The sequence below is a fragment of the Siniperca chuatsi genome, linkage group LG10 (genome assembly GCF_020085105.1).
Source record: "Siniperca chuatsi isolate FFG_IHB_CAS linkage group LG10, ASM2008510v1, whole genome shotgun sequence".
In the NCBI taxonomy this organism is placed as follows: Eukaryota; Metazoa; Chordata; class Actinopteri; order Centrarchiformes; family Sinipercidae; genus Siniperca; species Siniperca chuatsi.
Window position 1 is genome coordinate 13,531,789 of NC_058051.1, and position 23,149 is coordinate 13,554,937.

General features: G+C 40.5%; 1 protein-coding gene across 9 annotated transcripts in view; it reads left to right on the forward strand.

The window, feature by feature from the left end:
- Positions 1-23,149, forward strand: part of si:dkey-178k16.1 (band 4.1-like protein 1) — a 42,713-nt gene that overhangs the window by 14,577 nt on the left and 4,987 nt on the right. The window contains exons 2-22 of one of the 9 annotated variants that reach the window (XM_044210780.1): positions 781-869; positions 1,210-1,359; positions 6,808-6,912; positions 7,608-7,650; positions 7,761-7,836; positions 8,403-8,621; positions 8,746-8,833; positions 8,926-9,078; positions 10,213-10,310; positions 11,513-11,688; positions 12,028-12,284; positions 12,948-12,986; positions 15,329-15,358; positions 16,167-16,325; positions 16,670-17,758; positions 18,892-18,942; positions 19,395-19,796; positions 20,774-20,995; positions 21,135-21,194; positions 21,422-21,511; positions 21,679-21,759. In XM_044210780.1, coding sequence (XP_044066715.1) covers positions 798-869; positions 1,210-1,359; positions 6,808-6,912; positions 7,608-7,650; positions 7,761-7,836; positions 8,403-8,621; positions 8,746-8,833; positions 8,926-9,078; positions 10,213-10,310; positions 11,513-11,688; positions 12,028-12,284; positions 12,948-12,986; positions 15,329-15,358; positions 16,167-16,325; positions 16,670-17,758; positions 18,892-18,942; positions 19,395-19,796; positions 20,774-20,995; positions 21,135-21,194; positions 21,422-21,511; positions 21,679-21,759 — 3,660 coding nt within the window. In that variant the 5' untranslated portion in view covers positions 781-797. The remainder of the gene's footprint in view (positions 1-780; positions 870-1,209; positions 1,360-6,807; positions 6,913-7,607; positions 7,651-7,760; positions 7,837-8,402; positions 8,622-8,745; positions 8,834-8,925; positions 9,079-10,212; positions 10,311-11,512; positions 11,689-12,027; positions 12,285-12,947; positions 12,987-15,328; positions 15,359-16,166; positions 16,326-16,669; positions 17,759-18,891; positions 18,943-19,394; positions 19,797-20,773; positions 20,996-21,134; positions 21,195-21,421; positions 21,512-21,678; positions 21,760-23,149) is intronic. The other 8 variants (XM_044210781.1, XM_044210784.1, XM_044210782.1 and 5 more) reach the window with 8 other exon arrangements.

Consider the following 23,149-nt stretch of genomic DNA (forward strand, 5'->3'; position numbering starts at 1 on the left):
ACTGTGCAAGAGTCCAGCTCAAGTATAGCAGTGGTCACCTTCAAATGACAAGCCTCATCTGTCTCCAGCTCACCCGAATATTGTATCAGCATTGTTGTATGTCTCACTCTTCAGTCCCTCTCTTTTCCTTTCCCTGGTGTCTCTCTCCTTGTAGCCTCTGCCTTTTATTCTGTGCTACTCTTTCCTTCCTCCTGTCTCATCCTCAGATTGTCGTCACGTTCCCAGTGCCCTCTCCTTCCTTGTCGTCTGCCTCTCTCTCTCATTCTCCATCTCTGTGTGTCTGCTGTCTTGTGCAGTGCCGCAGGGCTCTCTGGCTGATGTAATTTATGCTATCTCCTTCGCTAGTGTGAGAAGAGTGCGTCCTGAAGCCAACACTCTTCATGCAGAGTGCTCCTGTGGGAGGCTGTGAGCCAGCACTGGCTGAGCTACCCTCTTTCTCTCTACCTCACCATTGCTCCATGCACAATGCATGCAATGCAATGGCCATGCATGTGGGGAAAAAATATACACATTGTAGCAGCTGTCAGCTGCATTAAAGGAAATTGGATGTAACAGGTATCTGTTCTGTGGCCATTCATTACACCAAAATGTTAGTTTAAAGGTGGGGTATGCGATTCATCCAATACCATGACAAATACCATGATATAGAGTGAACAACGACACAGCAAGTAATGTAACTAACGTTAGCAAACTGTCACTACAGTTGCTGCTACTACACACTGTTTTTTGAAAAAGGAAAAGATTTGATGTTGACTGAAATATGCTTATGTGTGTTTGCAGGATTGCAATCCATTTCTATGACAACAGAGAAGGCATTGGCTGGGGAACTGAAGAGCACAATGGAGGGTGACGCCAGGAGAACCAATCAGGTGGGAGCGCTGTGGAACTCACAGCAGCTGTAGATCATTTTGCTCAGGCCTCTCAATCACTCAGGGGCCTCCCGGCTTTCTGTTTGATATGCAAGGCAGCTAGCCGCCTCTGCCTGTGCCAGCAACTTAACTAACTAACTTAACATCTTAGAGCAGCAGCTCACACTACATCATGCATTTTGTTGATTGCCCCACATGATCAGAGATTTTGGTTTGAAATCACTTTGCAAGACAAGTACATAATGCCTCTTGAGACTCAGAATTCAAATGTTTGAATGAAATACAAAGTACAGTGATTTGAATCTCACTTAGAGGAAATATTTAATTTTATCTCTCCCAGGCTCCAGAGGACCACGGGGAAGCAGATGATAGCTCAGAGAAGACCCCCAGTAAAGCCTCCAAATCCCCCCAGAAAACCACCAAGCGGCCCAAGACTGTCCCTGTCAAAGTCACTCTACTTGATGGTTCAGACTATGAGGCTGCAGTTGAGGTATGCTACTCAATTTTTATCAAGGATGGAGAAAATTGATTGAATGATTATAGGTTTAAAAAATTATTACAGTGTAGGTCTTATTTTCATATTTTTGCAATCATTTCTATCTGTAATAATAACATTTTACTCACCAAGTTATTTGGGACATCACTGAAAAGAAGTATGATGAGACTAAGTTTTGAGAGCGAAAACAAAGGTAAACAATAGAAACATTACCTATATTTTTTTTCTAGAATGACTTCCTGGTCCCACTTTGACTGACAATACTTGCCGTAGTTGTACATAGACACAGTTTTCTTGTGCAATCAATGAGGGATTATTACTGACATTGGCTCATGAATTTGCTTTTTTTGCCAATTTTCTGGGACTTTGGTAACTTGACTATTTTCACTTTTACATCCAGATAAAATGGTTTAGGTAACATGGCTAAACTGTTCACAAATAGCCCTGATCCAGGACCGTAATACTATGTATCACAGTTCTGCATGGCTATGTCCCGGAACTTATAATGTTGAAAATACAAGCTCACAGGATGGAAGAAAATCTTTATGACCTATAAGCTGGGGGAAAAAAAACATCAGGAGACTATAAAGTAACAAAGTGATTTTTACATTGTTTGGATTGACTTAAATTGAGGGGACCTTGCTCTGTTGGAATAAGTTATGTGTTTTGTTACTTTATCTTAAATTTTTTCCAGCTTATAGGTTGCTAAGATGATTTCCAACCATCCGTGAGTTCGTATTCTCCTGGATCAGGGCCAGATGGCTCGTTTCGTGCGCCATCATACTTCGTTGTAGGGTTTTTACCGTGTTTCCAGATCTCAGCAATTACTTTGGTGGATACAAAGTTGCCATAACTGAAAGAAATAATGGATAAAACTGCTAGAATAAGACACATTCTTATAAGCTGCTTCCTGCATCACAGCTAAACACACAGCTTCCTTTTCAATACCAACCCTTTGGTAATTGTTTTACCATCAGCAATTCTGCAAACATGCAGAAACATAATTAGAAAGAATGATTTCAAAAGGATTTGCAGTGCTATTGAAACACAGTTTGGCTGTTTCTCCACGCTAAAATGCACGCATGCTTAAAATTCATATCTTGCTATTCAGGGTGACAGTAAATACAGCATTTTAAGAAGCTGGTGTACATCTCCCCCATTTGAACAGAACCCTTGACTCAGCACACCACACCAAGGTACACCTCAGTGGGATTTAGTCTCCCTTGGTAATACATACTACTGAGTCAGGAAATGCAGCTCTGCTGCTATTCTCACTGAGAGGGGGAGTGATGGGTAGAGGGAGGTGAGACAAGCTGTACTTTGTGGGGGATGGAACGCTCAGATGAGCAATCCCTGGCTTCCGTGAATCATGACTCTGTAGCCTTTTGTGTTTGTAAACAGACGGGTGTAGCTCGGTGAATTCCCACCGCTCTTGGTTTATTTGAATTTCACAGTAGCCCCCACGCTCATCATGATAGAACACTGCAGAAAATTAATCTGCTCCTTGACTGAAATTTCTTCTGAGGAAGAGCGAGGGGTGTCGAAAGGGGTGTTCCACACCAGAAGGAGATCCTGGGCAGGGCTTACAGAGCTGCCATGAATCACATTAAAGCCAGCACTAGAACCCCATTGGCTGCTGCTGACGATGGAGTGCGATGTGTGACGGGAATGATCTCGTTGGCCGCTCGACCTCATTCATGTCACTATATTCCTTTTATGACTTACTGCCTCCCACGTGACCTCACACATTTTACTTACAAGAGCCAGCAAGAGGAGAAATAATGTCAGGAGTCCTGACTGAGGCATCACACACACATTCTCCTTCAACTCAACTCCCCATCTCTCCGTCTTGGTTACGTGCATGCATACACGCACGCACATTTCTTCATGTCACCTGGGCAGTGACACTAGAAGTATTGGGATTTGACAGGAAATCCATACAGTTGACAGATGAGCGCTCTTATGTTTGACCGGGGAGAAAATAGAATGGCTGAAGAAAAGAGGAGGAGGAAAAGATAAAGAGAGTGGGGGAGGAAGTGGAGAGAAATATGGAGAAGAGGTAGATACCAGGACTGCTTGCACTGTGTACTGTAGTATGCATGAGAGTGTGTCTGCAATGGAAAAAAGACATGCAGGGACACAATGATGAATGCCATAAAATCATTACTTTAATTACAGTCATAATGTCCAAGGAGCAAGCAGGCCCTGATGATAAAAACACGGAGAAGCAGCCTGAGCCTACTACTGATGTTTGGCTCACGACATTACAGATATTGATTGAGCTCAGTGCATTTTTATTGTCCAGTCCTTAACCTAAAGCCATACTATTTAAGAAAGAACTCCACCACCTGCTTACAGTACTTCACTGCCTTCAAGCCTACAAACTCTAGCTATTACTTTTTCACAAACCACCTTGAATGGTTTTTTAAATAAAATCCTGAGGAGACCATTGTACTCGTATTTTAACCACTTAAACTTTGGCTGAGCAGAATTTTCTCTGCAGGTCCAACCCATGAAATGCTAATGTTCATTTTCACGGTTCATTCATTTTTGCTGGTTAACCACATGACCATGTAAGTTTCCACTTTAATAGAGAAGTAAGGCTGTTTGGGCTCTGCTTTTCCTGAATTCAAAGCATTATGTGCCACTGATATTTAAGAGCTCATCTGCTGATGCTGACCAGCCATGCGATTTTAAGAGGTGCCTTATTCACACAGTGATGGAAATAATACAATAATTGCTGCCATGCATTTATACTCAATCTATCCTGTACTGGCACTGTTGAAATGTGTTTCTTTTACACATTAGTAGCCTGAATTGTAATGCAAAACTGTAATATCTCTGACCCAAACCAAATCATTTCTGTAACTTATTTTTAAAAGAGTTTCGTTTTGCAGTAAAAAGTGGGATACATCTCTGTATGCACATAATAAAACCTACAGTCCAGAGTGCTCAACATTCTTACATTCAAAGTGCCTCCTCCAGACAAAACCACCAGCTCCATAAATGTGAGGCTCATGTGATCATGTGGTTAACGAGTTAAAATCAAATGAAAGATTCATGACACTGGGATCAAGCTTGGCCTCCTTTGAACTTAAAGAAGGATGAAATCAGTTTATCTACAGTATGCTATGCATCAATTCTTCCAATTTTAATAACACCCATCTAATATATTTTTGAAGCTTTTTTTCAAAGTGGTCATGAGCCAAACTTGGTGAACAAGTCATTAAAGCTTTTAATAAAATGGAACCACCGGATATTTGGTCCATCCACCTTCAAGTATTTATAATTTAAATGTTTATTGCATTCACATGTCTTTGCCCCATGGTAGCATTGAATGTGATGCTGCTTAATGTAGTCCAGTGTGAAGTACAACACTCGAATGTTTGTTTACTTCAACTGAAAAGTGGCATAACTATGAAATCAAAAAAAAAATGTATTCAGGCGATGTCAGGTTTTAATATAGGCTGCTGTTTTGTTAAAGGGACATTCCCTTTACTCATCACGTGTAGTACTACAAAGCCTGTGAAAAACAAAGTCTGCTGTGGCTCTGGAGGGAGATTTCTGAAGTCTGGAAAAATAATCCTGGTGATATCATCAGGTTTATCTCGGCTTGGATTTTGAAGCTTCATATTCATAACAGAAAGCCTGTTTTATAAACTGGGGTTGTGGGATTTGAAAGACATGAACATGTATCAGAAGTTCTAATGAAAGGTGGTATGCATTTAGGAAACATAGGTTCCAGCATTTAATCAGCTGCAACCATAATAGGGACTGAATGTCAGGGTATCTTGGCCTCTGCTACTTCAGTTTTGACCATTTTAGAAAAAAGATGCTAGATAAAGATTGAGCACTGTAGCTATGAGCAAAGCCACGCTATTACATCGCATAATAGAAGCTACACCAACTCAGGCTAACTTCATCACATCTTTACAGTTTTTCTCTCTTTGATTCCACAGTGCCATTCCTCTGCTTACGCATTAATTAAAGTGACTAAGTTCAATAGATTTACTTTCTCCTCATCCAGCCATTAACCCATTCTCTCTCTCTCTCTCTCACACACACACACACACACACACACACACACCATCTTTCCTCATCTTGTTTGCATGGGTGAGGCGATCAGCAAAATGGATTTCTAGGATTACACCAAATGGCTGCTAACGCAATCAGCCCACAGAACTAGTTACAGAAATATGATTGGAGCCAATTGGAGCGACAACGAAATCTCATCAGCAGCTCCTGAATTGGTTGCCATGCTTTGGGGACCACCTGAGATGTGTGTTGCAATTTCATTTTGTTGGAAAATCGAATATGTGCGCCGCTCCCCAAAAAAATCTCTGACTGCAGCCTCTGCCTGTTAATCAGCATTATTCTCTCACCACTTTGCCCGTGGCAGCCTCAGTGCTGCATGATATAAATTATTATTTAATTGATTGAGAGACAGATCACTTTATAATGGTTAATTAATTAGCCTTTCTTAAATTTTTAAAAGGCATGCTAACTATACTGCCAGCTTTTCTTACAAGAGCTGAACAAAGCTTTGTGGTGGCCTTGTAGTAACCAGAAATGAAGAAAGTGAGAGGGCACATGCACATACAGAAAGGACCTATTACTTCTGTTTCCATGGTAACAGCTGCTTGGTTGCTTTGTCGCCATAGGAGCCAGGTTTCCCTAGGAGATGAATCTGGCATGTGTGTTTCTCTGTGTGTTTGTGTGTGTGTGTGTGTGTGTGTGTGTGTCTGTGCATGTGTGTGTGGAAATAGCATTTTGCCAAGGCAGTCTGTGCAACCCACAGAGGCCTTGTTCTCAGTCCTGAAGGGCTGGATAGAAAATGGGTGTGGTTTGTTGAAACGCCACTGATGTGAAATGCAATTCTTCCCCTTATATAGGCATAACGGGTATAGCTCCTCCTACTCAACAGGGGAGAGAATGGACTGGAAGCATCTCTCCGACAACAGTTGGGGTGGAGTTTTATGTCACTGATATTTTTTGACTCCTTTGTGTTATGAAATATGAATAAAGAAAATATATTATTGTCTAACCGACCACAGAATTCTATAATAAATACAATATCTTTTTAAATAATTTAAAATCTCATTACAAACAAAGTTTTATAAATCTTTTTTAAGGTTATTTTTTTGCATTTTGCATTTATGTGTAGCTATAGTCAGGAAATATGAGGAGAGAAAGAAGGGTGTGACATGCAACAAAGGTTGCCGGCTGGAATCGAACCAGGGACATTACACACCCCACAGTCTTATACATTTTTAATGAATTGCATTATTGCACACTGTCCTCTTATTTATGTCTTTTACAGTATGCGATGTTCCTACAACCTGAACCTGCACTTTGTCACTCCAGTCAATCCCACTCGCTGTGTGTTCTTATATGTTTGTATGCATGTGTGTGTGTGTGTGTGTGTGTGTGTGTGTGTAACAGAAATTTGCCAAGGGCCAGACCCTGCTGGACATGGTGTGTGGCCATCTGAACCTGCTGGAGAGGGACTACTTTGGCCTGTCTTTCCAGGACACGGACAACTCCAAGGTCAAACACACAGAAACAAAAACACAAAAACCACACACACGCATTAAGATGTCTTACTTTGAGGACATTACATGTACTTTTATTCATTCTAAGATCTGTAACTGAACCTATGTATAGCTCGAGCAGCTGCAATTAAACCAAACCTAGGAGATCAATTTTGACAATGAATTTGCAGTGTGTCTTTATACCTGCTTTAATAGATTATTTACTTTTTTGGTTGGATATTGTCAAATATCAACCAGCCTTTCAGTCAACCAGCCCATTTAACCAGACTGTTTTTCCAGGTGTTATAAAGCAAAGAGTCCCTTGTTGCCCTTTTAACCTTGCTTAAGCCTTAGAGTGGCATACATGGCCTTTAACCTTTTTAAAATGTGATTAGACAGTATGGCCTTTTTAAAAAATGGTGCACAGAGTCTAGAGTGCACCATGAAAGCTTTAGTGACATTAAGCAGAGGGAGCTGGATTCAACTGGCATTTATAGCCCCAATATTGATGTTTTCAGTGTTTTATAAAAGCCTTCATCCATTTTCTTGTAGCATGAATATATTTGGCTTTCAAATAGGGAATAGATTTTAAAAAGGGAAGAACAACCAAGGAGTTACTGTACTTAAAAGGGCTCTTAAAAACGTGAATATGCATGATTTTGGTGAGGTTGAATTTCTCAAAGGGGGGCTGTCTCTTTCTTTCTTTATCAGAATTGGTTGGATCCCTCCAAAGAGATTAAGAAGCAAATTCGGGGTAAGTGCAGCAGACACCCACCCACACACACAGTCCAACAAATCCACACACATACAGCATTTTAATGAACAGCCCTTTGCAAAACAACCTTGCTGATGGTTTGCCCACAGTTGGTTCCTGGACCTTTGGATTTTCTGTCAAGTTCTACCCTCCAGACCCGTCTGTGCTCATTGAAGACATCACCAGGTAGGTCTGAATACAACAACACGTTGAGTTTTTGAGTGAATATATGAATGTCCACCACAATTCTATTAGATTGGCATTGGAATTATCAGTGACTAAGATCTAAAAATCATCCATCTAATTAATGCAGAGGATACCAACTCAACTCAACTCAATTTATAGAAGCTTGAGGATGACTGCTAAACCCAGCTGTATTCTGTTACATTTTTTGTTGTGCTGGAGAGAAAATAAACAGACCAGGGCCAAGTAAGAAGAATTCCATCTTTTTAAAAATGTTCATACAGAAATGAACAAGACTAAGCGTCTACAGTGCTTTGAGCTAAATGCTAACATCAGCGTGCTAACACACTCACAATGACAATTCTAATATGCTGATGTTTAGCAGGTTCAGTGTTTACCATGTTCACCATCTTCGTTTAGCATGTTAGCATGCTAACATTTGTAAATAAGGACTATGCCTGACAAGTCCAACAATGCTTCTTCCAGATGTTTCCTGATAATGACACCTAACTCTTGAAAATAAGACAGTGTCAGCAGCATTTCTGCTTCCACCTGCTGTGTTTCTTTAGGTACTACCTGTGCCTGCAACTGAGGGATGACATCCTGTCCGGTCGTCTGCCCTGCTCGTTTGTCACCCACGCCCTTCTGGGCTCCTACACTGTCCAGGCGGAGCTGGGAGACTTCGAGCCCGAGGAACATGGCCCTGACTACGTCAGCGACTTCCGCTTTGCGCCCAACCAAACACGTGAGCTGGAGGAGAGAGTGATGGAGCTGCACCATAACTACAGGTCAGAGAAAATATGACTTCATTAATTAAACTAAATGCCATATGGATAATGGGAAATGCTGATATTTTTGATTTGTGAGATGCATATGAAAGAAGTGATGAATCGTGTGACATTTGTGTTGTAGGGGAATGAGTCCAGCAGAAGCAGAAGTGAACTTTCTAGAAAATGCCAAGAAGCTCTCAATGTATGGAGTGGACCTGCATCATGCTAAGGTATATAGATAAAACTGTAGTGCTCCCAGACTTTTCATCTGTCAATGCACTTTTGTCTGAGGTTTTTGATGCTCTATGCCTGTGTTCACCAGGATTCAGAAGGAATTGACATAATGCTCGGTGTGAGTGCCAACGGTCTGCTCATCTACCGAGACCGTCTAAGGATCAACCGATTCGCTTGGCCAAAAATCCTCAAGATCTCCTATAAGAGAAGCAACTTCTACATCAAGATCCGCCCAGGAGAGGTAAATAAAAATCATTATCTTGTCTTTTGCATGTTGCTTGACTTAGGAGTTCACTGCGCAATTATTGCATGCACAATCCCACTATAACAGCTCATGACAGTCACTCTGGCAAAGCTGAGGCAATTGGAATGAAGGATAATTTGGTAAAGAGCAAACTCCACATTTCTATTTCATGGTTTCACAGTTGTTAAAATTACATCATTGTCTCCCTTGACTCGTCCCAAGCAGCATAAATAGTCATTTCATGGTTTGATAAAAGTGTTGCTTCTGAGGTTTATCTGCAGTAAACCATGTGACAACTGACGAGGACTATTTTTTCAGACATTATTTGTAGCCCACCAAAATACCGTTTTTAAAGATAAAGGCTGATAGGTCATGTTTTTATTCTTCTCCTCCTTCTCGCTTCCTCTATAGTGACTTTAAAGCATGATTAGCCAGTCATGAGGATTTGCACTTTCATCAAGGATTTTACATGCAAATGTTAGAGCCAGATTATGCTCGCTCTGGTTTTCAACTCCTAAAATTATTACGATTTGCCGTTTTTTCCTTCATTCTTTGGCCTTCAGGGTATCTGCAGTCTTTTTTACATCCACTGTTAAACTGACATTGACATCTTCATAGTGAATACCAAGGCCATTGTATGCATATACTTTGTTCTGCAGATCTATCCTCTTAAGTCAGCTGTCACTTCAAATTTGCCTGGTGGGTCGTCATTGTGTTTTAAAGCCCTTTCATTCTAAACTGTCCCCACAGATTTTTTGTTTGGAGCAAAAGTTGGCTTCCACTTGTGAATGGATTACTCCTAATGTTTAAAGACCTGTTATATTGCTAATAACCTATTGATTTGAAAGCGTCTTCTGTTCACACCACTGAACATCTGATGGAGTGAGCGCATGAACGGCTAATTTGTAGGTTGGTTAGAGATGGAAAATCTACCTGACATGGCAATGGGAGACTCGAGAATATATTTCTAAGAGTAAACAGAAAAACAACATTGATTTTTCCATTGCTGCAGGAGTAAACACAATTCACCCTGACACCATCCCTCGATCTTTCCCCACACTCGCTCCGTTCACTCTCCTTTTTTTCTTCACCTCCCTTCCTCCTCTTCCACTCCTTTCCGTCACTGCTCAGTATGAACAGTTTGAGAGCACCATAGGCTTCAAGCTGCCCAACCATCGGGCCTCAAAGCGATTGTGGAAGGTCTGCATTGAGCACCACACCTTCTTCAGGTAGGACTTGATATTCACAGATACACAGACACACTACTTCTTCTGCACTGCAGTCGTTGCACCCTGCATGAAGTGTTAACACAATCAACCTATCCTACAAGTGACACAAAATACAAATGTGTAGATTCCCCAACTTTTCATGCTAATGCTTTTTTTTCTACAAGTCCCATAGTTTTGTATAATTTCCTTGAAAGGAACTGATATGTAACTGTAAATTCATAGGAAGGTTCCTGAAGAGGACAAGGTAATTATAAGCTAATAATTATAGAGTAAATAGAGACCGTAATCAGTTTATACACTTGCACACAATTCAACGCTTATGTAGTATAAAGTTTCCAATGATAAGTTGATTATTTCCTTGGGTTTAAATGAAGTTGATGTCAGTTTTTCCAGTCAGCTTAGACGAGAAGATCGATACCACTCCCATGTATGTATGGTAAATATGAAGCTACATCCAGGATATGGTTAGCTTAGCCTACGACTAGAAACAGGGAGAAACAGCTAGCCAGCCTGGCTCTGTCCGAGCACATCTAAAGCTCACAAATTAACACATTATATCTCATCTGTTTAACCTGTACAAAAACCAAAGTGTAAAATTTACATGTTGTGGTTTTACGGGGCCAGGCTATTTCTTGGCTAGGCACAGTAACTTCTTGGAGCCTTCATCGGCAACCTCACGGTAATGACGACTTGAGGAAGCTTTAGAAATGCTGGTTTGGGATTTTTGTTACCTTTGGACAGAGCCAGTCTTTGTGCTAAGATAAGCTAACCGGCTACTGGTGGTAGCCTCATATTTACCGTACAGATGTGTGTGGTATTGTTCTTTTCTCATCTGACTCTTGGCAAGAACGCAAATAAGCGCATTTCCCAAAATGTCGAACTATTAATATTTTAGCTGGTGTTTCAAGGAAATTCCTCTGGAAATCAACACCTGCTTATAAACTCAACACAACTAACTAAAATCAAAAACTGTCTTAGAACTGTCTTTATTTTCCCTATAATTAGTACCAAATCACACGCTGTAGTTCTTTTAAGGAAACTTAACAGGAAATTATTAAGAAATTAGGGACCAGTAAAATAAAGTGGTACCTTTTTGTCTCTTCTTTATCAGATATTAAACTGTGTAATTAAGTAAAAGATGTCAACAAGGTGCAGAATCTTAGAATTTGTGCTAGATTTACACAAACAGAACCTTTGTGCAGGTTGGTTTCGCCAGAGCCACCTCCCAAGGGCTTCCTGGTGATTGGCTCCAAGTTCCGCTACAGTGGGCGGACCCAAGCCCAGACCAGACAGGCCAGTGCTCTGATTGACAGGCCTGCACCACAGTTCGATCGGTCTGTTAGCAAGAGGTACATGCTGCCCCGAAGTATTGATGGAGGTAAGAACCCATACTATTTCACTGTCCACACGGAGGTTCACTTATATTTCCTGGCTTATGTTGTGAGGCAATAACTTGACTCCAGCCTGTCAGGTTTATAAAATAGATTGATGGATGGATAGCAACATATGTATGAAAAAACATACTTCTCCCCTCTCACACAGTATAAATATTTTAGCATCAGGGCTTACTGACTTTGTGTTATGGCCCTGAAGAGAGTGCCTACCAAATCTCTGAGAGTCCCATATTTTCAGTGCCTGAAATTCCTTGGCAAAAATGAAGGCAGTTTTTGACTTGTGATTTCATGTTAAGTACAGCCCAGTGATTGCATTTCACCAGCCTCAGCTCTAGGCGACAGTATGGACCAGTTGTCCCAGCGAAGCTCCAGTGAACGCACACAGTTCATGTCCAGAGAAGATCTGGACCAAGAGGGCAGCCTCGACCTGGACCACGATCAGTACCACTATCAGGACCAAGACCAGGACGAGTACACAGATCAGGAGCTGGAGCAGCATGAAGGTCAGGACCAAGATCAAGTTCAGAAGCATAGTCGGGGTGTCAACATCTCAACGCCCACCAAGACTTTGGAGCTCAAGGTACAAGATCAGTGGACACGACACTGTTCAAATTCACAGAAACCTGCCTTCATTGCAGCCTTTGCTGCCTTGGTTTATAGCTGTTAAAAGTGGCTAAAACTTTTAGTCCACACAGAATGAATGAATTACATGTCATCACTGAGAAGATGAGCTGTTTTTGAGCCACAGCCAGTCAATCAACAATGTAAATGACATTAACACTCACCTGATAAATGAAATATGCTTTTCAAGTGTGAAAACTGTCATAGTTTTTAGGAAAGTATAACGAAACATACAAAAGCAGTTCCTGTTGGCTCATTTTAAAAAGTAGACAGCAGTTGCTTCGCCCCAAGTCAGAAAGATCCCTCATGAACTTCTGACTAACACTCCTCATCCTTCTCTCTCATATTCCTTTTCATTTAAGACTATAATCACCATTCTGCTTTTCTCTCCTTGGCCTAATTTCCCCTGTTTTCTGACCCTCTCCAGACTTATAAGACTTCTCAGTATTAGTGCTCTCTCCTCTCCATTTCTTAAATTGCCTCCCAAAATCTAACTTGACCTCTTTGCAGATGTTATTTTTTTAACCCAGCATCCTGCCTCTAACAGTTCTTCTCTTCTCCCTGCTGTAATGTTAACACACTTTGCTAACTTCTGCTCTCTTCTGTCTGACCTCTCTGTCAGGGTGAGGAGGCAGGCTCGCCTGTAGACTCAAAACCAGAGGTATTTTGGCCTTGGACCTTAGTGTCTGTCTGTGTGGTTTAGGTTGTTGTAGGTCATGCACCCGTACTCTGTGTTTGTTAAGCACGACTTATCCTTTTTTTGATTGTTTGTTTGTCTCTGGAGGGAATGTTATTTCTTTTCATGTCATTATTTCCAGGATTCCACTGAGTATAATCCATGGAAACTGCATGATTGGATCTTCAGATGAATAGACACAAAAGGCCCTATTTAAACCAGCGCATGGTCTAAAGTGCATGGCACAAGTACATTTAGGGCGTGTCCAACTCCACTTTTGCTAGTTAAAACGGTGTATAATCTGGGCGCAAAGTAAAGTGCTCTTAAAGGTCCAGTGTGTAACATTTAGGAGGAGCTATTGCATAAATGGAATATAATATTTATAAGTATGTTTTCATTTCATTTCATCTGAAAATAAGAATCGTTGTTTTTATTACCTTAGAATAAGCCGTCTTTATCTAAAGAGGGAGTGGGTCCCCTTCCACAGAGTCGGCCATGTTGCACTGCCATGTTTCTACAGTAGCCCAGAATGGACAAACCAAACACTGGCTCTAGATAGGGCTGTTCGCGAGTTTCGCAGCCACCATAGTTTCTCCTACACACTTGGAAGGGGAGGGTGATGTGACCGGTATTCAAATGGTTGCAAACTGCAATTTCACTGCTAGATGCTACTAAATCTTACACACTGTACCTTTAATTAATCATAGGTGTGTTTTAGGTGTAACATGAATTAAACCAATCCCGAGTGTCATCTCTCATTCCCTTTAAAAGCCAGGTGTGCTCGTACATTGCTATTTAAAGTGGAAATAGACAACTTTTTTGCTGTAACTTTTCATTATGAAGTAGATATTGATTGCACAGTGTAATGGCTGTATAATAATGACACCATCCACGTTTAGATTGCTTCCTATAAACCTCTCTTTCACTATGCTATTCTGTCTGCCTCCAGGCATGTTTTTTCCCAGAAAAATGAAGGTTTGATTTTTGGAACAAACCTCTTTCTATTGTCTTATTGCTATATGAAAATGTGGAATATTGCACAGGCAAATCTGATGACACACTACTTATATCTGCGTACACTACATTTTAGTTACATAGAGTATGCTACCTGAATAAACTGGTCTTTTGATTTCTAGAGGGCTTTTCTTTTAGCTACGGTAGCTAACCCATTTCTCTTTTCTGAAGACATTGGCCTTACTAAAGAATTTGTATCAGCTTTCATGTCTCCATTATAGACTAAATGAATGAACAAACTCACACTTTTTCTCCTAATGTTTTCTTCTAACGTTACTCCCCTGCTGTAGTTACTTGTCTGTGCGAAGCAATAACGATACTCAAATTATGTTATGCAATGCACATCATTACAGTAGCTTGTGCCGGGTGTAAGTTAGGGCCCGAAATGTTTAATATACATTTATTCAGGCTCTTTCTTTTCTATTTTAATTGTCTGTCCACTGGAAAGTAGTTTTAGTGGAAATTCATATTCGATTTTCTTCATAGGCATTTAGCTCTTATCCATAGTGTTTTAAACAGTATTACTGCAGCGGGAAAAGCTTTTTTTTTTATTGTCAACACATGTTCAAGAGCATGCATCTTTAAAAGTGTTGCTGTGTGAAATTAGAGGGATTAATTGTTATTAGCAGGATAAACAGATGGCCCTTAAGCACTGTTGATGATTCAGTGAATCAATGGATCACCAGTTGACAAATCTCCTGGTGTATATAATTATAATAATTTTTTTTAAACTGTTCTTATGCAGAACCAGCTTTCTAGATATACACTGTTATTTGTTGTATATATGCACAAATTCGTTTTAATTTCTATTTAAATGGTAAAGGTTATTCCAGTGTATCTAATCTCATGTTATTCCTGTGCATGTATGTTTGGTAGTGTTATTAAGTACTGCAGGAAATATTGACATTGCATTAGTCACTAAATGGTCTGCTTATTTGTGGTTTTGTAATGCCTTCTCACCAAATCTTTGGATGAAGAAGTATGGGAATAATCCCCCTCTCCAAACACTTATGTTCAGTCAATAGAGGAGTGCATTAATTATCAATTGGCTGACACTTAAATGGATTTTCTCTGTCTTCTTGGCAGAACATTAAATGGCTTAACAGTCGTAGTAAACAGCCCCGATGGTGTCAACTGTTTCTGTTTGTCTGTCCGTCTGGCCGCCTGCCTTTTTGACTCACCTGCAGCACTTTACCTCTTTGTCTCTGCACGCATCTGTTCTCCACCCCCCAATCCTCAACCTCCTGCTTTGCTCAAAACCCTTCACTTCATCTCACTTGCCCCACCTCGGGCTCCCTCATCTGTTGGACAAGGATCTGGCCACCCGTCGGCCCAAACAGGAGGTACTGCTTGTCCTCTCTTTTTGGCATGTGCTGTGTGTGACCCTCATCAGGTGTGCTGTGTTTTCTTATTCATAACTGTACCTGTCACTTAATGTTAGAACACAGTAAACAGCAACAGAGTTTGTGTTAAAACATTCAAGTTAATTCACATTCAGGTTAGTTTGGTGCACCACTTTCAAATAAATTAAATGCAATATCATTGTTTTTGCATGTCAGTTTCATATTTTCTGAACAATATTCCCAGTTAAAGTCTTTTTTTTTGTTGTCTATTCACTGATAAAAGGCTCAACAATTACAAACCTCAATGGGTTTGGGGCTTTGTGCTCACTAAGGTAGACTGTAAATAGTTATTTATCATAGTGTTTAAGATTAATTTTTGTTAAGTACTTTTGGAAAATGTACTGTTAAATATAGATATGTAGATACTTTTAAAACTCCAGACCTTTTAACCAAATCTCTCTTTGTCTACAATGCTGTAAGGTAAAAGAAAAATGTTAATAATACTCATGATCTGAGTGTACTATAATGAGGTCCATATTTATTTCTGGTCATCATTAAGACCTCTATTTACTAACCATGTGGTTCAGCATTTAATTCATCCTACCACACAGTTACAAAACAGAAAACTGACAAGCAGGCACCACACCATCATCAGAACAGAGTAAGAATTTTAAAATGAAAAACCTCCAGGTTCATTTTCAACTTAAATCTATATCTAGTTCAATTGTAGAAATGACTGTAACCAGAATCTAATAGATTCAGATCCAGGACATTAACGTATGTTAATTTGTGCCTTTCACTGTGTAAGCAGCAGTTCTTGGATAAGCCAGAAGATGTTCTACAGAAGCACCAGGCCAGCATCAATGAACTGAAGAGGGCTTTGAGGCAACCTAACAGCAAGATGGCTCAGAGGGAGAAACGCCTCTCGTCAGCTACTCCTCCAGGAGGAACCCCTGAGCGGAAACCAGTAAGAATGAGATCCTATTCCCAAATTATTATACCTGCTATACTACAATTAGTTTCCTGTATGTTACGAGTTTCTAAAAATGTTGTTTTGGTCAGCCCTTTCCCTTCCTGTCTGCTCTTGCCATTCTCAGTCAAAATTTTGATTCCATCAAGCCAAAACACAGAAAATCAGAAAAGAACATCTTGAAATTCATCAACGTTTGCACAGTTATAGGTCCCCCAGTTAATCACTGTTTTTCTTCACTAATAATTTACAGCAATTATGTGAGGTAACAATGATATCACAAATGGAAGAGCAGTGTATCTAGCTAGGCTAATGCAACTGTCTACTCTATGTCAACATAGGCGACTGGTGATGCCAAATTGCTTGACAAGCAGGATGCTTATGAAGGAGTGCTGGATACTTACTCTAAAATGGAAAAGAGTAAGTCCTCTTCTATGGGTAGAGATATGTTCTCTGTGACACCTTGGACTGAAGCAAATGTAAACAACTGTCCAACACCCAGGGACTCTTTAAAAACCAGACCTGGAACATCTCTGAAACAGGAAACAGACTTTACAGCAACAGGACTAACGGATATGAACCCCATGGATGATACAGTAGCAACTAATGGCCATCATGACTCCGTATTGGAGAGGAATGCCATTCAAGAAAATGGATATGGATCTCCACCTGACAAACAGAGGAGTGCGATGATCAACAGACATATGAGGCAATGTCAATATGAGCACAACATTCATCGAGAGAGACCAAAGAACTTTGAAGCTCCGGTGGATTCTCTCCCAAAGGACAAGGGACGAAGAACTGAGAGTGACATGAGGCATTGTGAGACTAGGAAAATAAAAGCCCCAAGCCCCATGGGAGCAAAAGATTACAACGAAACAGGGAACTCACACTCAGAAGTCACCAAAAAAGTTCCTCTCAAGCCACAGAGATCAAAGAAGTCTTTGAATAAAGAGAACAAAGGTGTTGAAAACCCTCAAACCGAAAGCCAGTCTGATCAAGTCTCAAAATCAAAAGGCGGATCCTGTGAGGCAGGAAGGAGAGTGGATGATAATACTGTACTGCAATCTGCCACAGATGTTGTCAAGGAAAACACAGGGGCCACCAAATACCACAGCGAAGCCGCAATGTCATATCAGCAGCAAACTTTACTACATCAACAGATTAAGAAGGAGTTGTTTGGACAACTGGAGATCAGAGACTGCAGAAGTACGACAGGACAAAGTCAGTGGACAAGAGGAGGCGGGCTACATGAAGATCAGTTTCAAAACAACTCAGAGAATCTCCTCTCTAGCTCCAAATTTCCAACAGCTCCCCCTCGAACTCTTCCTCTGAAAACGCAGTGGTCCCGAGACAGACAGAGCAACATGGACAACAGCCACATCCACTACAGGACGTCCAGCCAAGAAACAGCCAAGAGGAAACTCGCGGTAAACCATCTGCCCCCTAACCTGTTTGTCAATCATCGGAAAGTAAAACATTGCATGAGCTTCAGGCGATGTCGTGCAAATCTTGTTTTTACCATCTAAAAACAAAAAATCACACGCATACTTCAGAACTCATGTGGCTGTGTATGAGAAAGCAAAAGTTCACGTTCCTTCGCATCGCATCATTGGTCCCAGAGAGCTTTTTTGCTTTCCGTTGTTCCCCTACGCAAAAGCTTGACATCTGCTTGGCCATTTCAGAACGCTGCAGGCCTTTTTAAGCAAAGTTCTCAATTCTTAACACCTGGTCTCTCCTTCCAACATCTTCACAGGATAAAGGTGGCTGCTGTTGCAAGGAGCACAAGACCTTTCCACCATTTTTCTTTGAAACCTCTTTTTCACATAATTTAAATCCTTTTTGTAAATGGCTAAGAAGGGCATTTGAACCAAATGTTCTGCCTTGGCACCTCTGTAGCAATACCAGAAAATGAAAAAGGTGATTAGATGTAATCACAGGCTGCAGAGCTGCCAAACCTCTTCAGGGCTTAGGCATTCATATGCTGCATTTACGAATATGAATGCCTTTTTCCTGCAAGGGATTTTGATGAATCTAACCTTTCAGTGCATGGCATTACCATTGCACATGCAGTCATTTTTAATGATGTCAACCTATAAAATATACCCTATGTGCATGCTTCTGACAGTAGCCTTAAGCTTTACAGTCTCTGGAAATTCACGTATGTGTGTTTATTGTGCAAGTTTAACATAAGCCCTGGAGTTGGTGGATGAATTAAGTGTTTACATTGTAATAATAATAATGCAGTGAGCTCCACCCAGTACAAAACCAATTAGCTTAAAACCCGTGAGTAGAGAACACTGCAGCATGGTTTCTCTAAGGTGACAAATAATGCTTTTGTGAGCCATGTGTTGTGCTTCAAATAGAACATGTCAACGCAGTGACAAAAAACCCCATCTTAACCCTCTGTTTCTGCTCCCTCCTTTTCTGATACAATTACTGACATGTTAGCTACAGTATAGATAAGTATCATGGTTTACGGTTGTTGTAATTCCTATGAATTGACACATGCTTTATTACATTTTGTATTAATGTTTGTTTGGTGTTTGTTTTTATTCTATAGGAGACACCTCCCACGCCCGCTATTCATGAGGAGCCTTTCAACGAAGCTTCAGTGAGTCATCTCTCAGCTCCACCAGTCTCTTATTTGTTGTTCCTCCTTTTTAGCCACTCTTTTGGAAACAAGTAAACAAATGACACTTAATTATTTAACACATTTGTCTTCAAGATGTTTTCATTAGCGCATATGTGCTTGTATTTATATGCAAAATGTGGAAATTGTCTCACTATTCTGGTTTCATGAAAGGCACAGTCTGTAAATTCATATCTAATCAATGGGGAAACCCCACCACCAAAATTCTAACATTACACAATAACTAAATCTAATTTCTAATGTTTTCTGATACTGGTTTTGTTTATATCTGTAATTATTGGAAAAGAGGCGTACATTTTTAATTCTGATCAGTAGAGAAACAAAAGTGCATTTGTTTTTTCTGTAGCTCACATTCCTTGATTAAGGTCTGAAAGTTATAAATTGTATTAAATGTTCTTTACTATTTTCTGCAGAGGGAGCCATGGGAGAGACGTCTGGGCTCTGTCTCAGAAGACGACCAGGACCATGAGATCCTGTACCTGAAGGAAACCCACCTGGGCATCGAGCGCAAATGTTCCAGCATCACGGTCAGCTCTACGTCCAGCTTGGAGGCCGAAGTAGATTTCACCGTCCTCACGGACCTGCACACAGGCATGGAGGAGTTCTCCAGGGGCATGTCAGAGCTGGGAGACAGGGATCTGTCACCTGACGGGGGTCTGTGCTTTGGCATCGACTTGCTCCAGCAGCAGGGCCCCTCTGAACATCCTCCTCCATTAGTGTCAGCTCCTCTGTCCAGAGGAGCCAGCAGCAGCCCTCCAGCCAAACATATCCAGGCTGAAGAAGTCCGACCAGAGGTGAAACGGCCCGATGTGCAGGTAGACCATCACATCGAGTGTGTGTGGAGCACTTCTACTCCTTTAGTTTGATTTGTTCAGGCAGGTAGGAAGAACTATACAATTTTTCGGCACCTAAAAATATGCACATGGAAGTATTTTACACATTTATTGCTGCAAGTTTTTAACTAGAAGCACATGAGAGGTAAATAAAAGAAAAGAGTGCAGGCAAGTGTTTTGCCTAGGCAACAGGAAATAGGACTGGATTTCTATCCTCCCCAAACCTCCACCCGTCCTATAACACCACCATATCCCCCTCTTAGTGCTACCCAAGTTTCCAACAAAGTGTGATGACAGGCCACCAAAACGAGCTGTTGATTGAGTTCATGCAGGTTTTGTTTACAAGCTCTCAAACTTTTTGCCTGTGCAGTAGTTGTGTGCAGTGTGAACGTCAATGAAACGTACAAAAATAGAACAGTGACAACATTTCCACTGCGGTTTAAATGAAAACAAAAAAACAAACAAATTGTGGTGTGATCACACCCGAAGTGTTTGTCACAGATTTCAATGTGTTTTTCTAGTGTTTAGTTTTTATGTTCAGGTTTATGATTTGAATTGTCATAAAGCTGTATAACGTAAAGGTCTATAGCCTAAGATGTACACTGAATATATATTGATGCCCTCTGATGCACTGAAATCTAGAAAAGAGCAGACACAGTAATTGGCTGTACTGAAACATGCTGACAGGCAACATGTTTCAGATGAAATGCTGTTTGTCAAGTAGCACTGAAGGGTAATGAAGAATACTATTTTCTTCTTTGCTTTTCTTTCTTCTTTAATCTTATTTCTATTGTAAAATATCTCTTTTAAGCAAACATTGTCCATGTGCTCTTTTATTTGATTTACTCTTTAAAATCCTGTTTTCCCACTGAATTTAAATCAAAGGCAACAGACCTTCAAGCTCATCTTTCATACATGTAAAAACTAAAACTTGTTTTTTTTTCCTCCCCTCACGTAAGCCTGTAGTACCCAAAAAACCAAAGAGGTCAGTGCCAGTGTCATCGTCAGTGGACAGAGAGCAGTCGCACAGAGAAGCCAGTCGCGTCTCTGCCGTCACACCACTGAGCAGGGAGGCCAGTGACGTCATGCCCACACCGACAGTGAGGAAGACGGATGTCAGGACGGAAACTCAGCCCAACGGGTCAGAGGTCACCACGACCATCGTGGAGTTCACAGATCAGGTTAATTTCATATTTTAGTGAGAAATATTGTAGATACAAAAGAATATTTGATGCAACTAGAACTAAAAAGGGTTTCATTATGTTGTAAAACATGCCATATTGCTACCTACAAGTCACATGATGAATTTGTCTGTTTCAGGATCAGGGCGTCACTGGCCTAAGTGAAGTTTCTTACTCTACGAGACAGAGTGTATCCCCTGTGAGTACAAACAGAAGGACCTCTCCAATTTTAACTCAACCTGCAGCACACTCCTTCCTGCTCTCTAGGGTTTAAACCTACTTACAAAGACCAAAGACATGAATTTATGAATATGTGCCTGATGTCCTAAAATATCAAAAACGAATTACTGTCTGCCTCACAATCTGTAGTGATTTGTCCATATTTACAGTATTTGCCTAATGCTGCCAGCTGTTCTGCTTTCTTAGGTGCATATAAGCAGTCTTGGAAGAGAGGCGTCAGGGTCCCCCGTCCTCGTCACTGAAAATGTTACCTCGGCAACCACTCATGTCACCAAGGTAGAGAAGCTTAAGTAGAACTTACAACGCTTACAATTTAATGTATAATTATGTTTAAGTGGCTTTTGCAACATGACGAGGTGCAGCTCATCTATTTTGGCTGAATACAGTTAAATGTGGTCTCTACTTCTGAAGGCTATAAAAAGAAAAGCCATTGTGTGTTGCAGACGGTGAAAGGAGGATATTCAGAGACCAGGATCGAGAAGAGGATCATAATCACAGGAGATGATGATGTAGACCAAGAACAGGTGAGCTTAAAAGAACAAATTAAATGAAACCGTAAAGTCAAAAGAACCATGTGCATGGTAGTTACTGGTTGTTGGTTTTTTGGAGTTGTAGTTTTTGTAGTTGTTGGACCTTTGTAGGTAGGAAATACTGCACAATTCTAATGGTCTAATCTGATTATTTATTATTTTAGTACTGGGACTATGTATAATCAGAATCAGAATCAGAAATACTTTATTGATCCCCGAGGGGAAACTCTTTTGTTACAGCTGCTCACTATCACGTCAGTGCACACAGGAATAGAAGTTCTAAGCAAAAAATATAATACACTATAATACAGGTCAGATAAATTAAATACCAAGTCGGTATAAGTATAAAATTAAAATAAGTATAAAGTACAAAGTGGGTTTACCGGTTGATGATAATAATACAGTATAATAATACACTGTAATAATACAAGTAGTAAGTAATAGTGCATGAACTGTCAAGTTAAGTGTAGTTTATTAAGATTATTAAGGTGGATATTGCACAGTAGTAATAGAAGTATGAATAAATATCAATAAATAGGGAATTTTAAACAGGCAGGAATGACTTCCTGTGGCGCTCTGTGGTGCTTTTGATGAGATGAGTTTCCCGCTGAAGGTACTCCTTTGTTTGACCAGCACATCATGGAGTGGGTGGGAGACACTGTCCAAGATGGCATGTAGTTTGGCCAGCATCCTCCTCTCTGACACCACCGCCAGAGAGTCCAGCTCTACCCCCACAATGTCACTGGCCTTACGGATCAGTTTGTTGAGTCTGTTAGCATCTGCTACCCTCAGCCTGCTGCCCCAGCATGCAACAGCATACGGGATAGCATTGGAGAGCACTACAGGAAGTCATTCCTGCCTGTGGCCATCAAACTCTTTAACTCCTCCCTCTAAGTGTAGTCTGTTTGACCCTAAGTCATTAAACTGGACATTGATCATTACATCTCTACAATACTTGACATAATTGTGCAATATTCTGTGTAATGCTCCTGTGCAATATTTTAGTTTAAAATTTATATTAAAATTAATATTTATTGATATTGATATTACTCATACCTCTATTACTGCTGTGCAATATCCTCCGTCTCATTATAACCTTAATAAGCTACACTTAACTTGACAGTTCATGCATTATTACCTTATACCGTATTATTATCATCAACCGGTAAACCCACTTGGTACTTCACACTTATTTTATTTTATACTTATACCCATTTGGTACTTAATATATTTTCTGACCTGTATTATAGTGTATTATATTTTTTGCTAGTACTTCTATTCCTGTGTGCATTGACGTAAAGGTGAGCTGCTGTAACAAAAGAGTTTCCTCTCGGGGATCAATAAGTATTTCTGATTCTGGTATTTCTGATTCTGACTGGCCACC